The 22,840-nt window shown below is 39.0% G+C and overlaps 1 protein-coding gene across 7 annotated transcripts in view; it reads left to right on the top strand.

The window, feature by feature from the left end:
• EVA1C (eva-1 homolog C) overlaps positions 1–22,840 on the top strand; it is a 127,568-nt gene that overhangs the window by 55,923 nt on the left and 48,805 nt on the right. For 6 of the 7 annotated variants that reach the window (XM_072615091.1, XM_072615089.1, XM_072615085.1 and 3 more), the window contains exons 2-4: positions 12,486–12,682; positions 16,512–16,635; positions 21,560–21,712. In XM_072615091.1, coding sequence (XP_072471192.1) covers positions 12,611–12,682; positions 16,512–16,635; positions 21,560–21,712 — 349 coding nt within the window. In that variant the 5' untranslated portion in view covers positions 12,486–12,610. The remainder of the gene's footprint in view (positions 1–12,485; positions 12,683–16,511; positions 16,636–21,559; positions 21,713–22,840) is intronic. The other variant, XM_072615092.1, reaches the window with a different exon arrangement.

Below are 22,840 nucleotides of genomic sequence, written 5' to 3'. Positions count from 1 at the left end.
AGTGTATTAAAAGAGTGTATTACTAGGCCATAGTCTCAGTAAAACACTGTCAAGAGCAGTGTTTCAGCCCTTTGCTTATCAAAGGTAACCATTCAATTTCCTGGACTATTTAAACTGTTTATCATGTGTAATTTACTGGCAGTTGTTTTGTTAACCTTACACTAAGCATTGTGTACAATGATGAAAGTATTTTAATAACACACATTTCAGTGGCACCTGAATGCCACTTAGCAGACTGGATAAAATAGTGGTTTGGTTGTTTTTTTCTTAAGGTTTTTACAATTGGTATTATTTTTTGAGTTTTCATAGCTTTAACAAAACCAGAGTAGCTTTCTCGTCAGATAAATGAGAGCATTTGTTGAGAAAGAATGCTTGGATACTGGATTTCAGGAATTTGTAGGATCAAAAAGTAACATGTAAGATGTCAGGGAACTCATCCAAATGAGCACATTATTTTCCTTGGAAAATAATACTGTGTTACTTTCAAAGGAAAATATTTCTGATTCCAAATACCTTCAACCTGAACCACCTCACTGATGCTGGGATTAAGGCCGACTCCCTGTCATGAAGATGAACTTTGTCTTTTATGGTTTTTACAAGATAAAATAAAAATAATTTGCTCTTTTTTCGGTGCCTTTGACCTAGAGTCAAGTCTCCAAAAAACTGCAAAACAGCCTGATGTTTGTCTTTAGCCCTTCTGCTTTCTGTAGACACTTCTCACTTTTGGGATTTCCCCACCCAGTGCCCTCTTCCACACATGTATTTATGTAGGTTCTCAACAATGCAGGATCCAGTGGTCCTCATGCCCTTTTGTTTTCCCTCAAGTAGTGCCTTATGGTCTCAAGCTACATTCAGACTCACCTTTTATCCATCTTCAGTCTAGGACCTTCAGACAATTTCAAGACTGCTGAAAATAAAAACACCATTATTTTAGATTACAAAAGACCCTACGGGGCAAGGAATCATCTGTATTTTCTTGGTTTCTCATAAAGTCATTAGCTTCCATCTGTTCCATTCTAATTTTTAAAGAACTATTTTCTTCAGTGAGCTTTTGAACCTTCTTTTCCATTTGGCTAATTCTGCTTTTTAAAGCATTTTTCTCCTCATTGGCTTTTTGGACCTCTTTTGCCAATTGAATTAGCCTATTTTTAAAGGAGTTATTTTCTTCAACATTTTTTGGGGGTCTCCTCTAGCAAGCTGTTGATTCTCTTTTCATGATTTTTTTGCATCACTCTCATTTCTCTTCCCAACTTTTCCTCCACCTCTCTTACTTGATTTTCAAAATCCTTTTTGAGCTCTTCCATGGCCTGAGACCATTGCATATTTGTTTTGGAGGTTATGGAAGCCGTGAATTCCTCTGAAGGTATGCATTGTTCTTCTTCATCCAAAAGGATGGAAGAAAGTACCTGTTCACCAAGAAAGTAATCTTCTATAGTCTTATGTTTTTTTCCCTTTTGGGGGCATTTTCCCAGCCAGTTATTTGATTTTTGAATCCTTTGTCAGGAGGAAGGTATACTCTGGGGACCTGTAAGTTCTCAGTTCCTCCAAGGTGGCACAATCAAGGGTCTGCGCACTGATCTGGGAGCTACCAAAGCTTTTCTGCCCAGAATCTGGGAGTAGTAGAATTCCCTCTCCACAGTCACCTCCAGCATGCCACATCCCAGGACCCTGCTCTGGACTGAGATTCAGATCAGCTGCTCATTCCCCCAGGGGCTTTAGGCTGAGAGCTCCACAAATGGATGCTGCTGCTGCTGCCACTGCTGCTGCTGGTGCTGCCCCTACCACCACCGCCACCTGGGGCCAAGGTCTAGGGGAGTACCCTGCTCCCTTGTCACCAAGGTAAAAAAACACTGACCTTTGAAGCTCCCTTTGGCGCCTGTGGGTTGAGGGATCTTCAAACCTCCGCTATTGCTGGGGATTCCACCCCTGAGGCCTGTTCTGGTCCTGTTCCTCTTGGTGCTGTGTTGCCAAGGCTGGGCTGCGCTCTGCTCTGTGCCCCATGTGATAGACCTTTCCTGTTGGCCCTCCAGGCTACCTTGGCTGGAAATCACTTTCGCTATGTCATTCTGTGGCTTCTGCTGCTCTAGAATTTGTTGAGAGTCATTTTTTACATTTTTTATTTTATGGGCTGTGGGGGAAGAGCTAGAGTATGTGCATCTTTCTCCTCTGCCATCTTGGCTGCCAACCATCTTTATTTTCTTTAACTCACTTTGTATGGAATCTGGCCAGCATGCTACCCTAATTGGAGCTTAATACAGTTTTTAAAAAAAGGGTTGTTGATATGTATATTTGTATAGGTGCATGTATATTGTATCTCTATAATATATAATCTCTACATAATATATAATAGTAGATATCTCCATATATCTATATAGATCTATGTGACATATATCTCTGTATAATCTCTACATATCTATTTATCTACCTATATCTAAATCTCTCTCCCTATCAGTCTGTCTATCTGTCTGCCTGTCCATCTATCATCTATCCATCCATCCATCCATCCATCCATCCATCCATCCATCCATCCATCCATCTATCTATCTAACAACTCATGGTTTGAGAGGAATCATGGCATAGCCAGTCAGCCCATGAGTGTTTATTAAGACCTGCTAAATGTTAGGCACTATGCTATGTGCTAGGAATTCAAAGCAAGGTAAATAATATTCCATGCTCTCAAGTTTCAAGTTGCTCATAAGTCTAAGTGGGAGGAACACAATGTGCAGACAGCCATTCTTACCTGCACCTTTAAGTCAATTATGTAACTGCAAAGATGTGATCTGTTATGGAATAGCATTTACAAGAGTCTTCCTTTTCCCTTCTCGAAGCTCCATCCAGGACACACTCAGCGAATATGTAGGTTATTGTTATAAAGATTTTGTAAAGAGAGGAAGGACAGTAGATATATGAGTGACTAGTTACTTATATTTTTGATACTGATGAAGTCCGTGATTTTTCCCAGGTATTTTATATTCTCCCCTCTTTTAAATAATTTCAGACTTTATTTCAAGATGCCTCCAAACTTTATTTCCCTAGGCACATAAATACTCTGTAAATACTTGGCCTCATCTTATTGTCAAGCTGTCACTTAGACAGTGGTGTCATAAAGATCTTTACCAGTCTTTAAAATGTTTCATTTGCTTATTGTCTTTCCATCAATAAATCACCTAGCATTTTAAAAACTTTTTCTCTGAGTCAGGCCAGGGATACAAACACATTAACTTTGGGATCATTTGGCTTAGTTGGGTTTCTTGTCAGGCTTACTATAATGTTGTTTCCCTCCACACTTTATTAATTTATATTGGTTCAACTTTGTTAGGAAATGGTAATAGTCTGTGTCTGTGTCTTTTATCCATTGCCTGTTTTTAAGTTTCATCATCTTGATTTAATAGATCGTGTTGGAGTTTCATCATTTGCAAGCCATATAGTATTTTTATTTTTGTCTTTAATATGACATTGATTTTGATGTTTATTCTAACAGGTCATTGGGCTGTCTGCCCATGGACAACTCATTCAAAAATGACTTCCATATCGTTAACCAGTTGCTTCCTCTCAAAGTAGAAACAGCTATGTGTGTGATATTATTTGATGCTTCCCATGCCTACTGACTTTTTTTTGAGAAAGTCTACATGATACATAAGAATGAAGCCACTGTGTAGTCTATAAGTCTTTGGCTTCCCTTGTTTCTTGCCCCTGAACCAGGTTTTCCAGTGTACTTTTTGATATACTCCCATGTCCACCTTTGCATTGATGTCACTTAGGACTCAAGTTAATTTGGAAGATTTTATTGAGTTCTTCTAGAAATTTTCTACCTATTCACTCTGTACAGTAGATATTGATTCATAAGTGAGGCAAGTAGATAGCACAGTGAATAGCATGCTGGACCTGAAGTTAGAAAAAACTGAGTTCAAATCCTACCTCAGACATTGACTAGCACCGTAACTCTGGATAAATCATTTAACCTTTTCAGTTTTGTTATCTATAGAATGGGGCTGCTCATCGCGTCAACTCCCAAGGGTTACTATGGAGATCAGATGAAATAATACATGTAAAGTACTTGGCAGACTTTAAAGCGTTGTGTAAGTGCTAACTACTGTTATTCCACGTTGTCGAAGCTGTTAGAGCTTGTACTCACAGTCGTAGCCTCTGAGAATCTGGGATCACTTCCACAGCAGAATGACAATTTGATGGAGAGGCACCTCTTGACTAAACAAAACAACACATTTTCCTCCCATTTGCACAAATCAGATATGATGAACAGCTGGCAGAAAAATTCCGATTGGCCCTGTGCTGTGAGCATATGGAAAGTAGATAAGGCATTCTCAAAGGGCTCGTTATCCATCTCACCTGCATCCATCTTTTAAAAAATAAAAAGGTAAACTGTGAGCTCCTGTTAGGGGATGCCTACACTTTTCAAAAAATTCCTTTCCTATAATTTCTAGCCTTGATAAAAATCACGGACATCTTTGCTTATACGCAATAGATATATTTACACAGACATTGCTGAGTTAAACATTTTCTGGAAATAATGAAGACTAAGGGCCACGTAAAAAAAGATTAAGAATACTTTATATAATCCACTGTGGTTCCTCTGTTTAACAAGATTCGAAGTCTGTGACTTATTTAGTTGTATGTGTTTCTAAATCTTCCTTAAGAACAGTAAATATATGATTACAAATAAACCATGGAATTGTACAAACCTTTAGCTAAGTAATAAAACATTTTGACTTGCCTTTCATGATTACATCTAACATTTAAAAAAGCTAACAATAAAATAATGCAATGTTATTTGTGTCATTCCTTCCTTAAAACTATCTGTCACAAAACAGACAAGAAATAGATGAGTGATTTGCCTGCCTTGCCTATTGAAAGAAATCTGTCTTTTTTAATGAACAAAAATTAATTTTCTTTCCCCCACCACTGAAAGAAAAAATAAAACCAACAAAACAAATATGCGCAGTAAAGAAAAACAAATCTTGCGTTGGCCATGTCCAGGAATACACATCTTATTGTGCACCTTGAGCTGGGCAACGTGCTTTGTTATCCATCTTCTGGAATCTTAGGGGTCATTGATGCTTTTCATGATTGCTTGTTTTCACAGTAATGCTGTTGTATAAATAGTTTTCTTTATTCTGCTCACTTCACTATGTATCAGTTCATGCAAGTCCTCCCAGGTTTCTCCAAAAATATACCCTTCATCATTTCTTAAGGCATAATACTATTTTGTTCCATTCATATACTACAATTAGTTCAGTAGCGTAATGTGTCTTCATCATTTCCCGACTGATGAGCACCCTTTTGGTTTCCAGTTCTTTGTTACTACAAAAAGAGCTGCTGTAAATACATATTTTTTAAATTTATATGGACCACTTTCTGTTTTCTTTGACTTCTTTGGGGTATAGGTATAATAATGGGATTCTTTCCATTTGTGCCAGCGCGTTTCTCTGTGCCTCCCACTGCAGCAATTTTATTCTCCTCTAGGAGGAAAGATGAGCTATATGGATATCTGTATAATACCACGTAGAATATAAAAGTGTAATCACAGAAGTGGGTATAAAGTTTTGTAGAAGCTTAGAGGAGGGAGAGTTGATTGACTTCCGGCTGTTAAGTTTCATGATGAAGATAACCTTTCAGCAAGTCCTTGAAACACTGTAGAAATTTTAATCTATAATAACTTTACATTTATTAAAGGGTAAGTTTAATATCTCTCATACACTAAGACATCTTTCTACTTGTTTGGTCGGTAACATAATAATCAACCATGAGAGGGTGTTTTTATTCATCTGTGAGCAGAGAGAGTGTCTACAGGTTAAATAATTTGGCTAGAGGCCATTTATTTCCCCATACTAGAGCTGCAAAGGACTCTTAGAGGTCTTAGAGGTCACCTGGTCAAACTTCCTTATTTTATGAATGAGAAAACTTAGGTCCCAAGAAGTTAAGTAGTTTTCAAAATAAGAGGCAATTTAGTCTAACATCCCCAATGTACATTGTACTTGCAGATTGTGTCCACAGAGGAAGGCTACTACTCTTAGGTTCAGGGGACACCATTCCTAACTTTATTGTTCAAAGTCTTCTACCTGTATGCTTCCCATTAATAGCCAATAGAGATAGCTTGCTCTTAGCAAAGATGTTCTACTAATATGGCATAGTATGACCAATAGCTACAAAACACCCCTCTCTTAAATTCGGAACACATTTTCTCACAAGTCCTTATAGCATCTGTAAGAAGAGTGGATGCAGATTTCGAGTACAATGGTTATGCAGAATACATATTTGGAAAATGTGGCCATGACCATTCATAGCTCCCTGGACCTCAATGGTTCAGGCTCGGGCTTCAGGGCCTCAAATGAACTTAGTTTCCATGTGGACTCCTCAGGAAGTTCCACTGAATACAGCATTTCTACGAGACAAGTTGCTCAACTGGGCTCCCAGGGTCTGTTCCTCTTTGCAGCTTGACTCTGGACTTCTTCTGTCAGAGGTCATTCTCTTTGAAGTTGGTTCTGGCTTTGAGCGATAGTCTCCCTGGATCTATGTCTTGATGGGGATATGTGTGCTTCTGGCGATTGCTGGCTTCTACCTGAATTTCCCCAAACTGATGAACTCTCAGCCGTAATAATGAACTATCTCCTTCTGGGCAGGTAGCGCGACTGTATGCCATGGCAGATGGAGAAGGGCAGAGAGAAGCTCCCTCCTTGCCCTCCTGGCTGCATAGGTATCCTCTACTTTCAGTTCTCATTCTGTCCTCCAACCTACTTGAAGACTTAGTTATTTAAAGCCTTGAGGGATATGGATGATTTTCCTTCCAGCCTGTTGGATTTCCTCTGCAGACTCAATCAGAGAGAGGTGTTTACTGGGTGTTGATATGTTGTGACTTCATCAACACCTCCTACATTCTTTGACTACAATGAGAGGCAGGACAGAATCAAGATGGAAGTGATGACTCAAGATGCAGTGGATGACCTCAGCATCTTCAACGTCTAACCAAGCTCTAAGTTCTCCACAGCGCCTGCTTGGCCTTCATGGCCATTGGAACAAATTGTGTCATCTGCCCATTCTGCCAGGGTTAGTCTTCACATGCTTGGGGTAGACACCCCCCCTAACTCACCAATGAAAATGAAATGAAAAATGAGAACTCCAGAGTATATACCAGCAGGATAGTTCATCTACCTCTAAGAAAGCAGCGTTTAATTCCATTAAAAGCAAAGTACAAGCAAAACTTAGAGAGATGCAGGATTCTTGGCTCAGTAAGAAGGCATATGAAATTCAGTTTTATGCTGATTGTAACAATCCAGAGCACTTTTATAATTCCCTGAAAGCTGTTTATGGACCACAAACCTGCAGTGCATCACAACTACTCGGTGCTGATGGAGCCACATTGATTAGTGGTAAGGACACGATCCTACAGAGATAGGCTGAACACTTCCATAGTATTCTCAATAGACCATCTTCAATCAATGCTGAGGCCATTGACTGTTTACCTTAGGTTGAAGTCAATCCCTCCCTAGCTGAAGAAGACGTTTTGAATGCCATTAGGCTCCTTTCATGTGGCAAAGCACCTGGTGGACTCTATTTCAGTTGAGATTTATAAGGTAGGAGGACCATGGCTCATACAAAAGCTGACTGACATTTTCCAGGTTATATGGCGAGAGAAGGTTATCCCTCAGAAGTTCAAGGATGCCTCCATTGTCCATTGCTATAAAGGTAAAGGAAATACATTGTTCTGTGACAATCACAGGAGGATGTCTCAGTCATTGCTGGCAAAATCTCTTCCTTCCTTCCTCCCCACCCATCCCCACTGAGAAGGCAAGTATTTCAATATATGCTATATCTGTGTAGTTTTGCAAATGACTTCCATAACAGTCATGTTGTATAAGACTAACTGTATTTCCCTCCATCCTATCCTGGCCCCCATTTCTTCTATTCTCTCTTTTGACCTTGTCTCTCCTCAGGAGTGTTTACTTCTAATTACTCCCTCCTCCTATTTCCCCTCCCTTCCATCATCCCCCCCATACTGCTTATCCCTTTCTCCCCTACTTTCCTGTATTGTAAAATAGCTTTTCACACCACATTGAGTGTGCATTATTCCTTCCTTGAGCCAAATGTGATGAGAGTAAGCTTCGCTTTTTCCCTCTCACTCCCCCCCTTTTCCCTCCATTGAAAAGGTTTTTTCTTGCCCCATTCTATTTCTCCCTTTCTCCTCCCAATATATTCCTCTCCCACCCCTTAATTTTATTTTTTTAGATATGGTCCCTTCCTATTCAACTCACCCTGTGCTCTATCTGTGTGTGTGTGTGTGTGTGTGTGTGTGTGTGTGTATGTGTGTATAATCCCACCAACTACCCAGATACTAAGAAAAGTTTCAAGAGTTACAAATATTATCTTTCCATGTAAACAGTTCAACTTTAGTAAGTCCCTTATGATTTCTCTTTCCTGTTTACCTTTTCATGCTTCTCTTGATTCTTGTGTTTGAAAGCCAAATTTTCTTTTTACCTCTGGTCTTTTCATCAAGAATGCTTCAAAGTCCTCTATTTCATTGATAGACCATTTTTTCCTCTGAAATATTATGCTCAGTTTTGCTGGGTAGGTGATTCTTGGTTTTAATCCTAGTTCCTTTGACTTCTGGAATATCATATTCCACGCCCTTCAATCCCTTAATGTAGAAGATGCTAGATCTTGTGTTATCCTGATTGTACTTCCACAATACTCGAATTGTTTCTTTCTAGCTGCTTGCAATATTTTCTTCTTGACCTGGTAACTCTGGAATTTGGCTACAATGTTCCTAGGAGTTTCTCTTTTTGGATCTCTTTCAGGAAGTGAAGGGTGGATTCTTTCAATATTTATTTTGTTCTCTGGTTCTAGAATATCAGAGCAGTTTTCCTTGATCATTTCTTGAAAGATGATGTCTAGGCTCTTTTTTTGATCATGGCTTTCAAGTAGTCCCATAATTTTTAAATTGTCTCTCCTGGATCTGTTTTCCAGGTCAGATGTTTTTCCAGTGAGATTCACATTATCTTCCATTTTTTTCATTCCTTGGGTTTTGTTTTGTGATTTCTTGGTTTCTCATAAAGTCATCTGTTCCATTCCAGTTTTTTAAGAACTATTTTCTTCAGTGAGCTTTTGAACCTCCTTTTCCATTTGGCTAATTCTGCTTTTTAAAGCATTCTTCTCCTCATTGGCTTTTTGAACCTCTTTTGCCAACTGAGTTAGCCTATTTTTACAGGTGTTATTTTCTTTAGCATTTTTTTAGGTGTCCTCTAGCAAGCTGTTGACTCGCTTTTCATGATTTTCTTGCATTCTTCTCATTTCTCTTCCCAATTTTTCCTCCACCTCCCTTACTTGATTTTCAAAATCCTTTTTGAGCTCTTCCATGGCCTGAGGCCATTGAATATTTATTTTGGATGTTTAGGATACAGAACCCTTGACTTTTATATCTTTTCCTGGTGGTAAGCATTGTTCTTCCTCATCTGAAAGGATGGGAGAAGATACCTGTTTACCAAGAAAGTAACCTTCTATAGTCTTACTTTTTTTCCCTTTTTTGGGCATTTTCCCAACCAGTTACTTGACTTTTGGGTTCTTTGTCAAGAGTAAAGTGTACCTTGAGGACCTGTGAGATCTCAGTTCCTCCAAGGTGGCATAATCAAGGCTGCACACTGATCTGGGAGCCACCAGAAACTTTTGTGCCCAGAATCTGCGAGTAGTAGAATTTTCTCTCCACAACCACCTCACCTCTAGTTCCACCACACCAGCACTCAGGACTGAGGTTTAGGTCAGCTTCTTTATTCCCCCAGGGGCTTTATAATGAGGCCTCCAACAATGGATGTTGGCTGCTGCCTGCACCAGCTGAGACCTCTGCTGCCGCCAGCTGGGGCCAGAGGTATGGGGGGGACCCTACTCCCTTTTCCGCCAGCTGAAAAAGCCCTCTCACTGACCTTTGGTGCCTGTGGGTTGAGGGATCTGTGAACCACCACTGCTAGGAATTCTGCCCCCCAAGGCCTGCTCCTCCCTGCGCTGGGCAGTCAAGGCTGGGCTGCACCCCACTCTGTGTCCAGTGAGACAGACCTTTCCTGTCAGCCTTCCAGGTCACCCTGGGCTGGAAGTCTCCTCCACTCCGTTGTTCTGTGACTTCTGCTGCTCTAAAATTTGTTGAGAGTCTTTACAGGTATTTTTTGGGCTACGGGGAAAGAGCTAGAGTATATGTGTCTTTCTATTCCACCATCTTGGCTGCACCCCCTCAAAGGCCTATCTTGAGGAGCATTTCTGTGTGATTACTTGTCTCTGGTCACTTGTGAAATGTGGAGAAGGTGGTGTTGCCCTGTCTGGTTATTCTGAATCACATCCAAGCTTTGAGTGCCCCTTTCATTATATTTGTTTCTGGTATTGATTATAATTCACATGTGCTTATGTTTGCCTTTATCCTGATGGTTTTCCAAAAGTAGAGGGCATGAGAAAAGAGGGATATGAGGGTTTGAGATTTGGGACCAAACCTAGGATTTGAGTGTCTAACATCACACATCTGTTGAATGCTCCTAGTTGGGCAGAGTCACTTCTCCAGAACAAAGTTCTCCCAGTCATTTGGAAGTTGAGTCAGGTTTAGAGAACCAACAGGCTCACTTGGAGGCATTTTGCTACTGAGTACAGTAACATGAAGGATGTTAGGACAATTGAAGAAACTCAAGCATAGATAGTTTTCAGTGGAAATCTAGACATTTGGAAGAACTCCTAGCTCCACCAAGAGTGGACTCTTGTCCTTTTACTTTAAGAGAGACTTCTCCTTCCTCTTGGAAGCCAACTGTTGCCAAACTTATCTCCCACACACCTCATCAGAAAGTCCCTGGCTCGCTTCCCAGCTACCTCATTCTCTTGACCTCATTAGGTGTGAGAGGGAGGAAAGGGATTCACTCAGCTTGGATGAACCCTTTTGTCCTCATGAGAAGTATTTCAGACCCTCCCATGGCTTTTCTCTCTTCCTCAAAGTGGGAAAAAAGCTTCCCGTCATATTATCCCAGTAGCTTCTGAATGGTGTTCATTCATTCCCTGTTGCCAAATGCCAATCACCTTCCATGCCCTTAAAAACTCTGAGGCACTAGCCTGTTTTTGTTTTGGAAGTTATTAAACACCATCACTATGGAGAAAATATTGGAAAGTTGTGACTTCCTGTTCTCCCTATGCCTACACTTTCCCACTCATCTCTTCTTCAGAGACCTTAGCCCCAACAGGTCTTCATTACGTGTAACTTTCCTGGTCTTTCATGACCCAGTTGTCACAGGAACTGTTCTGTAATAAACATGTATCCTGTCCATACAAGAATGCATGGCACTAGCCAATGGACAAAGATAAGAGAGTTTGAGTATGACTCACTCAGGGCAGGCAGCTACGTGCCTAAGTGGCATTTACACAGAAATCCTTGACTTCGTGGGGGTGTTTCTTCCTGTAACAGTAGATACTTTAGAACCTTCATGATAACGCTGGGTCTTGACTTAATCTTCACTCTTAAGAAAAATTGTCTCCAAGCATTACAAGGCACTGGAGCCTCGGTCTCTATACATTGTCTGAAAGTTTTTAGCCTCTAGGTGACATAGGACCCCAGATCTAGGAAATGGATTTATTTATACTTTCCCATTGCAGTCAGGCTTAATTTTATGGATATCTCCAGACCTCCTAAAATCATGAGTCAAGATGAATCTGCTGGTGTTCATAACGAAAAACAAGCTTTTAGCTGTTGAAAATAATAAAAAGATCACATTTTGATAGAGTGCCTCCATGCTGCATACGTCATCACATTGGAGCCTCACAAAAGCCGTGTGAAATAAATGTTGTTATTATCCCCATTTTACCAATTAAGAAACTGAGAAAATTAAATGGCTTACTCGTGGTCACAAGCCCAAATGGCTTGTGGAGGTGGAATTCAAGTATTTTTGACTGCAAGTCCAATGTTTCTTAACCTTTCTTGTGTGCCATGGACCCCTTTGGCAGTCTGGTGAAGCCTTTGGAGCCTTTTTCAGAATGTTTTTATAAACATGAAACAAAATACATAGGATTATGAAGGAAGCCAATTAAAATAATAGCTTATATTTGTATGGCACTTGCTATGTGCCGAACTATGTGCCAAGTGCTTTCACCAACATGATCTCATTTGATCCTCACAACATCCCTAGTTGGTAGGTACTATTATCCACATTTTAGAGATGAGGAAACTGAGGCAAACAGAGGCTGAGTGACTCACCCAGGGACATACAGCTATTAAATGTCTAGGCCAGATTTGAACTCAGCTCTCCTTGACTGAATTCCAGGTCCAGCATTCTCTAACTACTCTGCCCCCTTGCTGCCCCCAATTATTTTGAAAAACGATTATCAAAAAAAATTTTTTTTAAACAAGTTCTTACCTCAGAGTAAGAACACTTCAGTGTCCACTGTGCCTCTTGTTTTCCTGATATTTGAAGAAATTGTGTTCCTGGGATCATTGTTAACTGTTAACTATTTTCTAGGTTACCTAACCAAACTTCTGCAAAACCACACTGTGTATGCTTGTGATGGTAACCGTTTGAGTCTTCAGTGCCCTCGACATTCTACAATTAGCGTCCAGTCAGCATTTTATGGTCAAGATTACCAAATGTGTAATTCACAGCAGCCTGCAACCATGATGAAAGACCATTTAACCTGTGTGGCACCCACAGCTCTGCAGGTATTGCGCTTCACAGACTTTTTTTTAATACTAGAATGATTTTTAAAATGCATACACCTATGTATGCATATATTAAATATATATGTAATGTAAAATTCAGATGTACCTCACTTTAAAGCAAACCTGACCTGTAAGATTCTAGACTTACACAAATGATAAATTTAGTGGCGGGGAGTGAAAGAAGCATTTGCTTTACAGAGAGATTCACAGTAGAATTCTTTCAACAGAAAGCTTCCTCCAAATAATTTAAGTATTATTCAGATTACAAAAATTCAATTTAATTTATATATTGTGTTTATTATATAAAGTGAGGTACAACTACATTAAGTTTCCAGTTTATGGTCCATGGGTTTTATAAGTACTTTGATAGGAAGGGAAGGTTAGAGACTTCTGGATAAATAAATGTATTTTGTTAGGCAAACACATAAGGCGTAGAGAAGGAAACTGAATTTGTCCAAGGTCACACGGAGCCAGGGGTCAGCTTAGCACTTGAACCCAGGTTCTTTGATTCAAATTCATTGCTCGTTGCATTATACTACAATGCCTCTAGAAGTCACTTGACTTTAGATAAGAAAAAAATTCTGAAGTATTCTTTTAATTTTGTTGAAATTAATGTGGTATGGCTAGGTTGTACTAACGAACAGAAAGGAAAATGCATTGAGTTTATTACCAATAGGAACCTTGGGTAAAAAACTGAACTTGTCATATTTAAAGGGTCAGGAATATGATTAATAATAATAACAATGAAAATAACTAACATTTAGATACTGCTTTCAGTTTTGCAAAGCACTTTATATACATTAATTCATTTTGATCGTCACAGTAATCCTGGGAAGTAAGTGCAATTATTGTTCCCATTTTGTAGATGAGGCAATTGGGATTCAAAGAGGCTGTATGACTTGCCTATGGTCAGATAACACATGAACATCAGGAGCAGGATCCAACCCCAGAGGTCTCCTGAGACCAACGCTAAAGGTCTTTCTACTACACCATCTGCAGTGAATTAAGAGTTGGACATGATTTCAGGAAGACATGAGTTCAAATCTGGCATTAGCTGTGTGACTCTGGGCTGCCTCAGTTTCCTCAGCTGTAAAATGGAGATAATAACATCTACCTCCTAGGGTTGTTGAGGATCAAATGAAGTAATATGTCTGAAGTCTTAGATTAGTGCAGATAAATAATTCCTCCTTCTTCCCTTCGTCTACCTCTTCTTCCCTTTCTCCCTCTCTCATTGCCTTCCCTCCTTCCTTCCTTTCTTCCTTCCTTTCTTCCTCCCTTCCTTCCTTCCCTCCTTCTTCCCTTCCTTCCTTCCCTCCTTCTTCCCTTCCTTTCTTCCTTCCTTCCCTCCTTCCTTCCCTCCTTCCCTCCTTCCTTCCTTCCTTTATACAGTGCAGTTTCTTTTCAGACTCAGAAGTATTCCTCTGAAATTGCTCCTGACATGAGAAACCTATACATTTTTTTCACTCTTCTCTCTGGCTTCCATTGAGAAGCTAGAATGAGTGTGTTTGAGCTGACTTTACTGATGTAACTTCTTAACTTTGCTTCTGGGTCTTAGTAGTGTCAAACACTTTGCCAGAGGGCCACTCCTGAGTATAACCATCACCATATTAAAATGTAATTGGAAAATATTTAACAAAGCAAATAAAAATACAATAAAACATAATGTTGCATTTTAAAAACTAAATCAATATCTCATTAAGGGGTCCTTAACTACATTTCCTCTTGGACTCCTTTCCCCTTAACTACCTATTTTGAAGGTGGTATAACTTATGACCTGCCTCTATTGCTCTGCCCTGTCATACTAACTCCTGGCATATCAGCCCCTGGTTTACCAAACCCTGGCACCTAGGCAGTCTACTGCCTTTCTCAGCCCAATAAAAAATTTTATGGGAAACTCCAAGAAGCTCCACCCTTTTCAAAGTCTTGTGTCTAGTACTTTTATAATTCTATAGTACAAGCAATTAATTGCCTATCCAACTTGTACTCGCCATTGACCAAGAATAATAAAAAATTATTTTTAGACTGTTCTTGTTTGGTGTAGCATCTCAAAATGCAGTCAACTTGTTTCAGAGACAAATGGTTATTTTGGTGCCTTTTAATTCGACCTGGGTAGCTTGAGGCTAGGCTGAATGTCTCCATAGAGGGCAGGTTCAAGTGTTCCCACAGAAATGATAAAAGTTGTTGGAGTCCATAAGTGAATGTTAACAGGAAATTCCCATTCAAAGTATTTATCAGCCAAGAAGAGATTGTAATGCGCTTTCAATAGAGCCTCTTCTGAAAGTACAGTTTGCTTCTCCTTCAGAATTATCTAAGGACTGGATAATTTAACAGTGACCCATAGGGCCATGTGAAAGTACAGATATCATCAGAAAAAAAATGCAGTCTCATGAAATTTTGCAGTTTCCTGAGTCAGATTCTTGACTTAGCAGTGGATCTTTACAGCTGATGTGTACACTGATATTGTTTGATGTGGCCCATGGAGATATTTAATGCATTATGAGGGAAAAAGAAAGGCTTGAAAATGTTTGCTGATTTCAGTCTGACATTTGGTCAAAGGAATACTAGAAGGCATGAACCAAATTTTTAGAGAATAATTTTATAGCAGACAATGTCCTTTTACTGGAATCAAGTCCAAGATGCATATGCTTATTACAAACTATGTTACATTTTGTGACTAGATATTGGAATACTGTGCTATAACAGAACCTTATCTGGGACAGATAGCCTTCAGTGTACATTTGCCAAATAGATTCATTAAAAAACATGCAAGCTGATTGTAAGAAAGAGACACACAGACAGACACAAAACAAAGCTTCTAAACCAAATTTTGGAAAGAGATCTGAAGAGTATTCTACTGGAAATATAAAAAATTATGCCATAAAAGGAATGTGTCTCAAAATCTTTTGGTTTTAAGTTTTGGAGGGGAGAATCAATATCATATGTAATTTTGCATCTCAGTTAACGGTAATAGAAGGCAGAAGTAGAGTTTGGATTTCCAAATTGCTGCAGATGGCAAAACTATTCTCTAATTCCATCCCATTGTGAAGGAGGGATCATGTCTAGGGACAGGGTATTAACTGTGTGACATTGACCAGTCACTTAACTTCTCTAATATATAGTTTCCTTATCTGTTAGATGAAAAGAGCTGGAATAGATCATTGTTAAAATTCCTTCTAGCCGAAAGTATGCTCAAGTCAGCTCATACCAGCTTGAAAGCCAATAGTTAAATTTTTCAGAATGAGCATTTCCACCTCTAAAATTAGCAAACACAACTCATAAGGACTTGACTTGTTATTCTGTGATTATCCAGACTTAAGAAAGTGATGGAAAAGATGTTAAAAATACAGCTTAATCTTAGAAGTGTGTTTTGTGTGTGTGTATACATACATGCATGCACACATACACATGCATACAATGCTCACGTATACACATGCACGAATGTGAGGATAGAACCAATTATTGCACATTTATCAGCATGTCACTACTCCTAGCTTAAACCTTCCGTGATTCTGCTCATGCTCTCTGGTACTTGGTTAGCTCTTGGCCTTTTTTTTAGGACTACTAGCAGTGGTGTAATAAACAAAACCTGAGAGAGGTGGTTTTCTCACCTGGGCTTGACAATATTTGACTAGTCGTTTTCCTAAGCAGTATGAGACAAAGAGCCAACCTGAGTGTACTCAGTCACCCCCAAAAGCCAACAATTGTTTTACTGTGTGCTCTGTAGCAAAATGTTTCCTTTCCTACTCAGAATACGATTGCAGCTCAGGTTTTAGCTGTATTACAGACTTGTATATTTTTCAAGGCTATCCCTTTTTACTTATTATTTTAGAAAGTACTGGATGAGTGCCAGAACCAGAGAGCCTGCCAGCTTCTTGTCAATAGTCGTGTTTTTGGACCTGACCCTTGTCCAGGAATTACTAAATACCTCTTGGTCTCCTTTAAATGCAAACCTAGTAAGTAACTTTTTTGGTGGGCATATATTTGAGGGATGTGTGATTTGTTATGGTTATTTGTTTTATTCAAGCTCATCATGAAAGTTCTATAATTCCCAATCTATGTGGTTTTAAAGAATACTCTATGATACCATAAAACTTTATGAACATATCCAAAGCGAAGATTAGGGAGGGAGAAAGTATAGCTTTCTGGAGTGCAGGGGGGCATGAGGATGAACTTTTGAAAAATATAACATTGTACAAATCTGTATATGCGAAATGCCAGAAAGTTCTGATCTCTGTGACAGGTAGATATTATTTTTGTGATGTCAAGCTGTATTCATTGTGGTGAATGGCCAGATACAATATGGGGAGAGTGATAAAGGAGCACACAATTTCTCAGAAGTGTAGTCAGAGTATAGAAATACCTTGTCTCAATGTTGTCTTCCATCTGACTGTATTTTGCTGCTTTAGTTTGTAAAGGGAGAGGTCCTGGATTTAATGCTTCCTCCTACTTTAAAAATCAGTTTGAAAAACTTCCTCTGTCATTCTTAAGATAATAGAATGTTATATATTTATATTACTTTGTGTTAGTTTTCTGCTATATTCTTATCAAAAGTAACTCGTTTGTTGTTTTTAATAAACTGAAGTAATTTTTACTGTACTTCAATAAATTCATGTCATCAAGGTGGATAGTTGTTTCACTGATACAGAGGCACTGCCATTTTAATCTTATCCATGTCTTGGCCATGTCTTCTCATAAATCCTTCACAAAAGAGTTATGCAACAAACTAAAGACCTTCCTCTAGCTCTTTTAATGATTCATTAAGTATCAGTTCAAGATGCTGACTGTTCAGATGTTAACTTTCAATTTTATTACATGAGTAGCCCACCTACATCATAGATGTGGGTTTTTTTATGTGACTTCTAACATTCAAGTCATTGTTGGTAGTAGACTGCAGCTTATTTATTCCCACTTATCTGATTCTAGAAATTCTGATTAAAAGCAAATAAAGGAAACCATTGTCAAGTTAGAGATGTGTTTTATTGTTGTTTTATTTTTTTTAATATTTTTAATTTTTATTTCTTGCAGTAGCTCAAAAGAAGCATGAGATGTGCAAATTTAGACATCTCCATCCCAAATGTTTACATAGACCATTTGTGCTCGGACTGTGGTAGAACCTCCCGAGTTTTTATTGGTCTGATCAGCTATAGTTAGAGACATGTACATTGACCCCCGACCTTTTGTCCTTTTGGCCCTCTTAGAGGATAAGAGACTGCAAACATTTTTTTGACCAACTATGACTTGAAAAAGCATGTAAATTTCTTTCTGTGCCCTCATATTTGGAAGAATAAGTTATTTTGGTGTTCCTACTTGTGCCTTATTTCTGTTCACTATTTCCTTTTGAAAACGGGCAGAACTTGGATGTTATTTATGAGGCATAGAGCAGTAACTTAGTTTCAGTTCTTCAGATTTTTAAAAAGTACCAGGTTCCAGCTCGGGGCTCACATGGACCCCAGAGAGAGGGTAGTCAGGCTTTTTCTCACACTTATATGGCTCATTATGCTCCCACCTCGGAGTCCTGAGGAAATAATTTTAAATAAAATGGAGGCATGACTCATGTCTAGGGTATCCCAAAAGGAATGAAATTCCTTCCATAAAAGTTGCCCAATGCACAAAGTAATGAAAATTAAGTATGGGACTGCTATTTATTACCTCCACCACCAAAAAAAAAATGATCACAACATAAAGGACCCTTAAGGTCCGCTACATATCTTTAGTGTTTTGCACAGTTCCAGGAACATAGTAATGCTTAATGAATGTTTGTTGCTGATTGGCAAATACTTAAAACATGAACCAGTAGCACATCACTCCTGTTAGACTCTCCTAGAAGACAGGAAAACCTCAGTGGTAACTAATGGGACAACTGACCAGATTTCACTTTCCCCCCAGCCTTCACTATCTGAGCAACAGCTCAAGATCCAAATCTTCTGACCAGCTCAGGCATGGCTTGGGTTTTCAGGCACCAGGATGATCCCTTCAGTGGTTAACTCCTACTCCAAGCAGCAATACAGTTGCATCACCTCTTAAATTTACAGGATAGACGTTAGGGTTAAAAATATTTAAGTCTCAGTATCACTGTTTAGACTGGAAATATATGATAAAGTCAGTTTGAAAAGGGTTTTATGTGCCAAAGAGAGCAATTTATATTTGATTTTACAGGTAATAGAAAATCACTGGGGGTTATGGAGAGGAATGAAATGATCAGATATGTGCTTTAGGAAAATCGCTTTGGCAGCTGTGTGGAGGACGGATTGGAGTGGAAAGAGGCCTGAGTTAGGAAGGCCAAACAGGGACTGTTGTAGTAATAGTCCAAGCCTGATGAGAGCTTCAATTCAGGCAGTAACTATAGAAGTAAAGAGGAGAAAACATAGATCTGATGTGTTATAAAGATAAAAATGACAAGGTTTGGCAACAGAATAAATATGTGAAGTAAATGAGAAAAAGGATTGAAGATGCCAAGGAGGTTGTGAACTCTAATGACTAGTCCAGACTGCTCTCTGGACTTCTCCCATCATGCCTGGATCCTCATCCTGAAGCCTCAGTCCAGCTCTGGAACTCATACATTGGACTTACCCTTTGCCCCATGTCCTCACTCCCTGTTTGGGTATCCTCTCTCAAAACCCCCATTTAAGGAGGGTTCCGGGGACAGCCATGTCTCATTCCTCTCCTGGCTGCAGTCTGGACTTCCACTACCATCTTCCCCTACAGGGTACCTTTCTCATCACTCCATCTTCCTTTTCAGTTTTAGTTTGTGTGTTGTCTTTCCCCATTAGAATTTAAGCTACTTGAGGGTAGGGATTGTTTTTCTTTCTATTTGCATTTGTTCTCCCAGTGATTAGTACAGTGCCTGGCACATAGTAAAGGTTTAATATATGCTTGTGAGTTGACTGGCTGATGGAAGGGAATGATGATGAGCTATGTTTTGCACCTGTTGAGTTCTAGATGTTGCTAGGACATCAAGTTTGAAGTGCCAGCAGGCAACTGATGATGTGAGACTGGAGCTTAGAAGACCAGCTGTTATACACACAATCCATTTCCTGGCTGGCCAGGAGATCTGGAGCTCATGAGTTGCTCAGAGAGTAAAGATCTGAGATAAAAATGAAATACCTGCCTTTCCAGAGAGTATAAGTGTGTATGACGAGTTACTTATTTTATGTTTATCTGTATTTGTTAAAGAAGAGAAATGGCTATATACTCAAGAGAGAGCTATACTTAGTAACTGAGAATTGGAAAATGAGCTTTACAGGTTTGCATTATGGGTCATTCCAGATAGAGTGACCATTTCCAGGTCCTAACATTACCTTTTGGAGTTATATTCCTTGTACTATAGATCACAAGTCCCTGCTGTTCAGCCAGAAGGCACAATAGCTCTTAGGATGGCACTATCTATGCAATATTTATCCAATAAATCCAAGATCCACTCTTCCAATATACATAGCATCCTTGGGAAAAGTGAATTCAAATTCAGAGTACAGTGGTAGTGAGACATACATTTTCTGTTAGCCAATATGGTCACACACTTTGTAAAGAGATCACCAAGTGGTAACACTTTGTTAATATACATTAACATCTCTTCATCCTTAATTATATTAACTGAGCTAGAGGAAAACTGAATGCTCCTTTGTATATGTATTAGAGAAACCTTGTTGAGAGAATGAATGAAAAAGAATGCATTAAGCGCTTACTATATACAAAACACCATGCTGAGTATTGGGAATACAAACTGAAAAGCAGCCTGCTTTTTGTTTCACAGCACGGCTAAATATGGGACTGTTCTGCATGACTTCACATGTATAATTGATAGCATATTTCTTGGTTTTTCTATAGGTGGAAGAGGGACTAGAAGGAAGGAGAGAATTAAGAATTCAAAATGTTAAAAAATTAATGTTAGTGACTAATATGAAAATATGCTTAATAAGAATGTATATGTAGAGCCTATATCAGATTGCATGCCGTCTTGGGAAGTGGGGAGAGAAGGGCAGTGGAGAAAATTTAAAACTTTTGGAAGTGAATGCTGAAAACTAAAAATAATTAATTTACAAAAATTTAACATTAAAAATAAATATATGTGCACATATGCATGTGTGTATTGTATATGTGCACTGTGCATGCATGTACATATACATTCACACATACATATGCATACACCTTTACATGCATGCAAAGCAAACCAGTCCCTGATTTCAAGGAGCTCAAATCCTAATAGCAGAAAGCAGAAAATGTAGTAGGTTTCAGTGGCAAATGAGATTTAAAGACCCAGGAGACCTTAGGGTGCCACCATTTTAAAGCAGGTGATCATGCATCTGCTTTCATGTCACTTTCACAGTTAACACCATCCATTTCTGACTTTCAATTATTTAACAGCACCAAGGACTTTGGTGATTAGAACTTTCTTTTCTGGATCTTCAGTAGCCATGGGGACTGAGGAGGCAGGTGCTACAATACTGCAGAAACATCCCCAGAATGAGATGAGCAGAGTCAGGGAAACAATATATGCAGTTTATAATTCCTAGCATATGGTTGGCATGTAATAAATGCTTTTTCATTGATTGAGTAGATCTCTACAAAGCATTTACAGAGGGACCTGAACAAAAATTAGACAAGATGAAAATCCATCAATCAGTTGTGATCTCCACCAGCGGAAGATCTAATTTTATCAGTTAGATCACAGACACATCAAAAGATCTTCCTACTTCACTGCCTCCTGAAATCATTGTGCCAGTGTGACCAAAAAAAAAAAAAAAAGAGTAAAAGGTGCTGAGAATCATCAAGTCATCTGTTTACTGTTTGGGTGGTGGGATTGAGAACTTTAGGAACTTCTAAAAGCAGCTGAAAAAAGCCACTTTCTGATGGTATCACCTCATTTTGTTTTGATTTCAGATGAATTCAAAACCAAAACTGTCTGTGAAAACCAAGAGCTGAAACTTCACTGCCATGAGACAAAGTTTCTCAACATTTATTCTGCAACCTATGGTAGAATGGCAGCTGAAAAGGACATCTGCTCTTTAGAAAAAGATTATCTTCCTCAATTTGGTAAGTGTTACTATAATTATAGCATTTTGTCAGAATGGATTGAGCTGAGGTAAAATATTTCTCTCAAAAAGATAGATTATACATAGTCATGGGAGGATGACACTATGTTAAATTTGTAGCAAGTAAATGGGAAGATAGAAAAAGAAATTAAGCAGAAGAGAGAAATAGTTCCATTTTCTATAAATTGTTCCACAATTTGTAAATGCATCCTCTTAGGTTAAAAACTCGAGTTGGGAGTCAAAAAACCTGCCTTGTATTTCTTATTAGAGCTGTTACTAGGAGTTTATTTTGTAATTTGGGGCTGAAATCTGCTCAGGGTCAGAATTTAGGATTTTTAGCCCTTCGCTCTAAAAAGCACTCAAACGTGGCTTAGAATTAGTAGGTGTGTGGAGACACCAAACCCCTGGCTCTAAAATAAATGCCCTGTATTCAAATTCCACAGTGTTTTCTCCCAACCCCCAAGTTACCTGTGTGACCTTGGGCAAGTCACTTAACTGCTTTGTTTCTTAGTTTCCTCATCTGTTAAATGAGAGGTCCCTTAAATCAGATGGTCTCTGAGGTCTGTCCCAGCTCTGGATGTATTAGCCTGGCCTGAGAAAAGTGTTGCTGTTGCTCATCCTTTACTCTTGAAGGGACCAATGGCATCAGGAGGGTGATGGCTTAACTTGCAAGTGTATTGGATTTAAATGAACAGAGTCATCAACCTCACTCTCCTCCAGAATCATCAGAGTCCAATGGCAAGACATAGGTCAGATACTGACGATGGCCCCAAGATGCAGTGGGAGACCTTGGCCTTTTTAAGCTGAGAAAAGTACATTGTCAAGTAGGAATATCTCTTTTTCTCTTAATTGAGAATAGGGAATATAGACATTTGAAATTCTGTTGCCTTACAGAATCTAAGAGGCAAAGCCAGGAAGTCAGATTAAAAGATAAGCACTAGGAAATTTTTGAGGTATAGGCATTAGGACAAATGCTACTGAATCAGAAAGGTCTGCCATCCTGAAAAGTCCTTTCTTTACAAGAGCTCTGCAGTGAGGATTATAAATCAGTGCTGCTAAAATACAAAACCAAACAGGAGCAAGCATTAGCATCTCACAGATAGATTTTTAAGACGAGCCATTATTCCAG

This window comes from Notamacropus eugenii, chromosome 5 (genome assembly GCF_028372415.1).
Source record: "Notamacropus eugenii isolate mMacEug1 chromosome 5, mMacEug1.pri_v2, whole genome shotgun sequence".
Lineage (NCBI taxonomy): Eukaryota > Metazoa > Chordata > Mammalia > Diprotodontia > Macropodidae > Notamacropus > Notamacropus eugenii.
The sequence above is the reverse complement of the archived record's forward strand: the minus strand, read 5'-3'. Positions and strand labels throughout refer to the sequence as shown.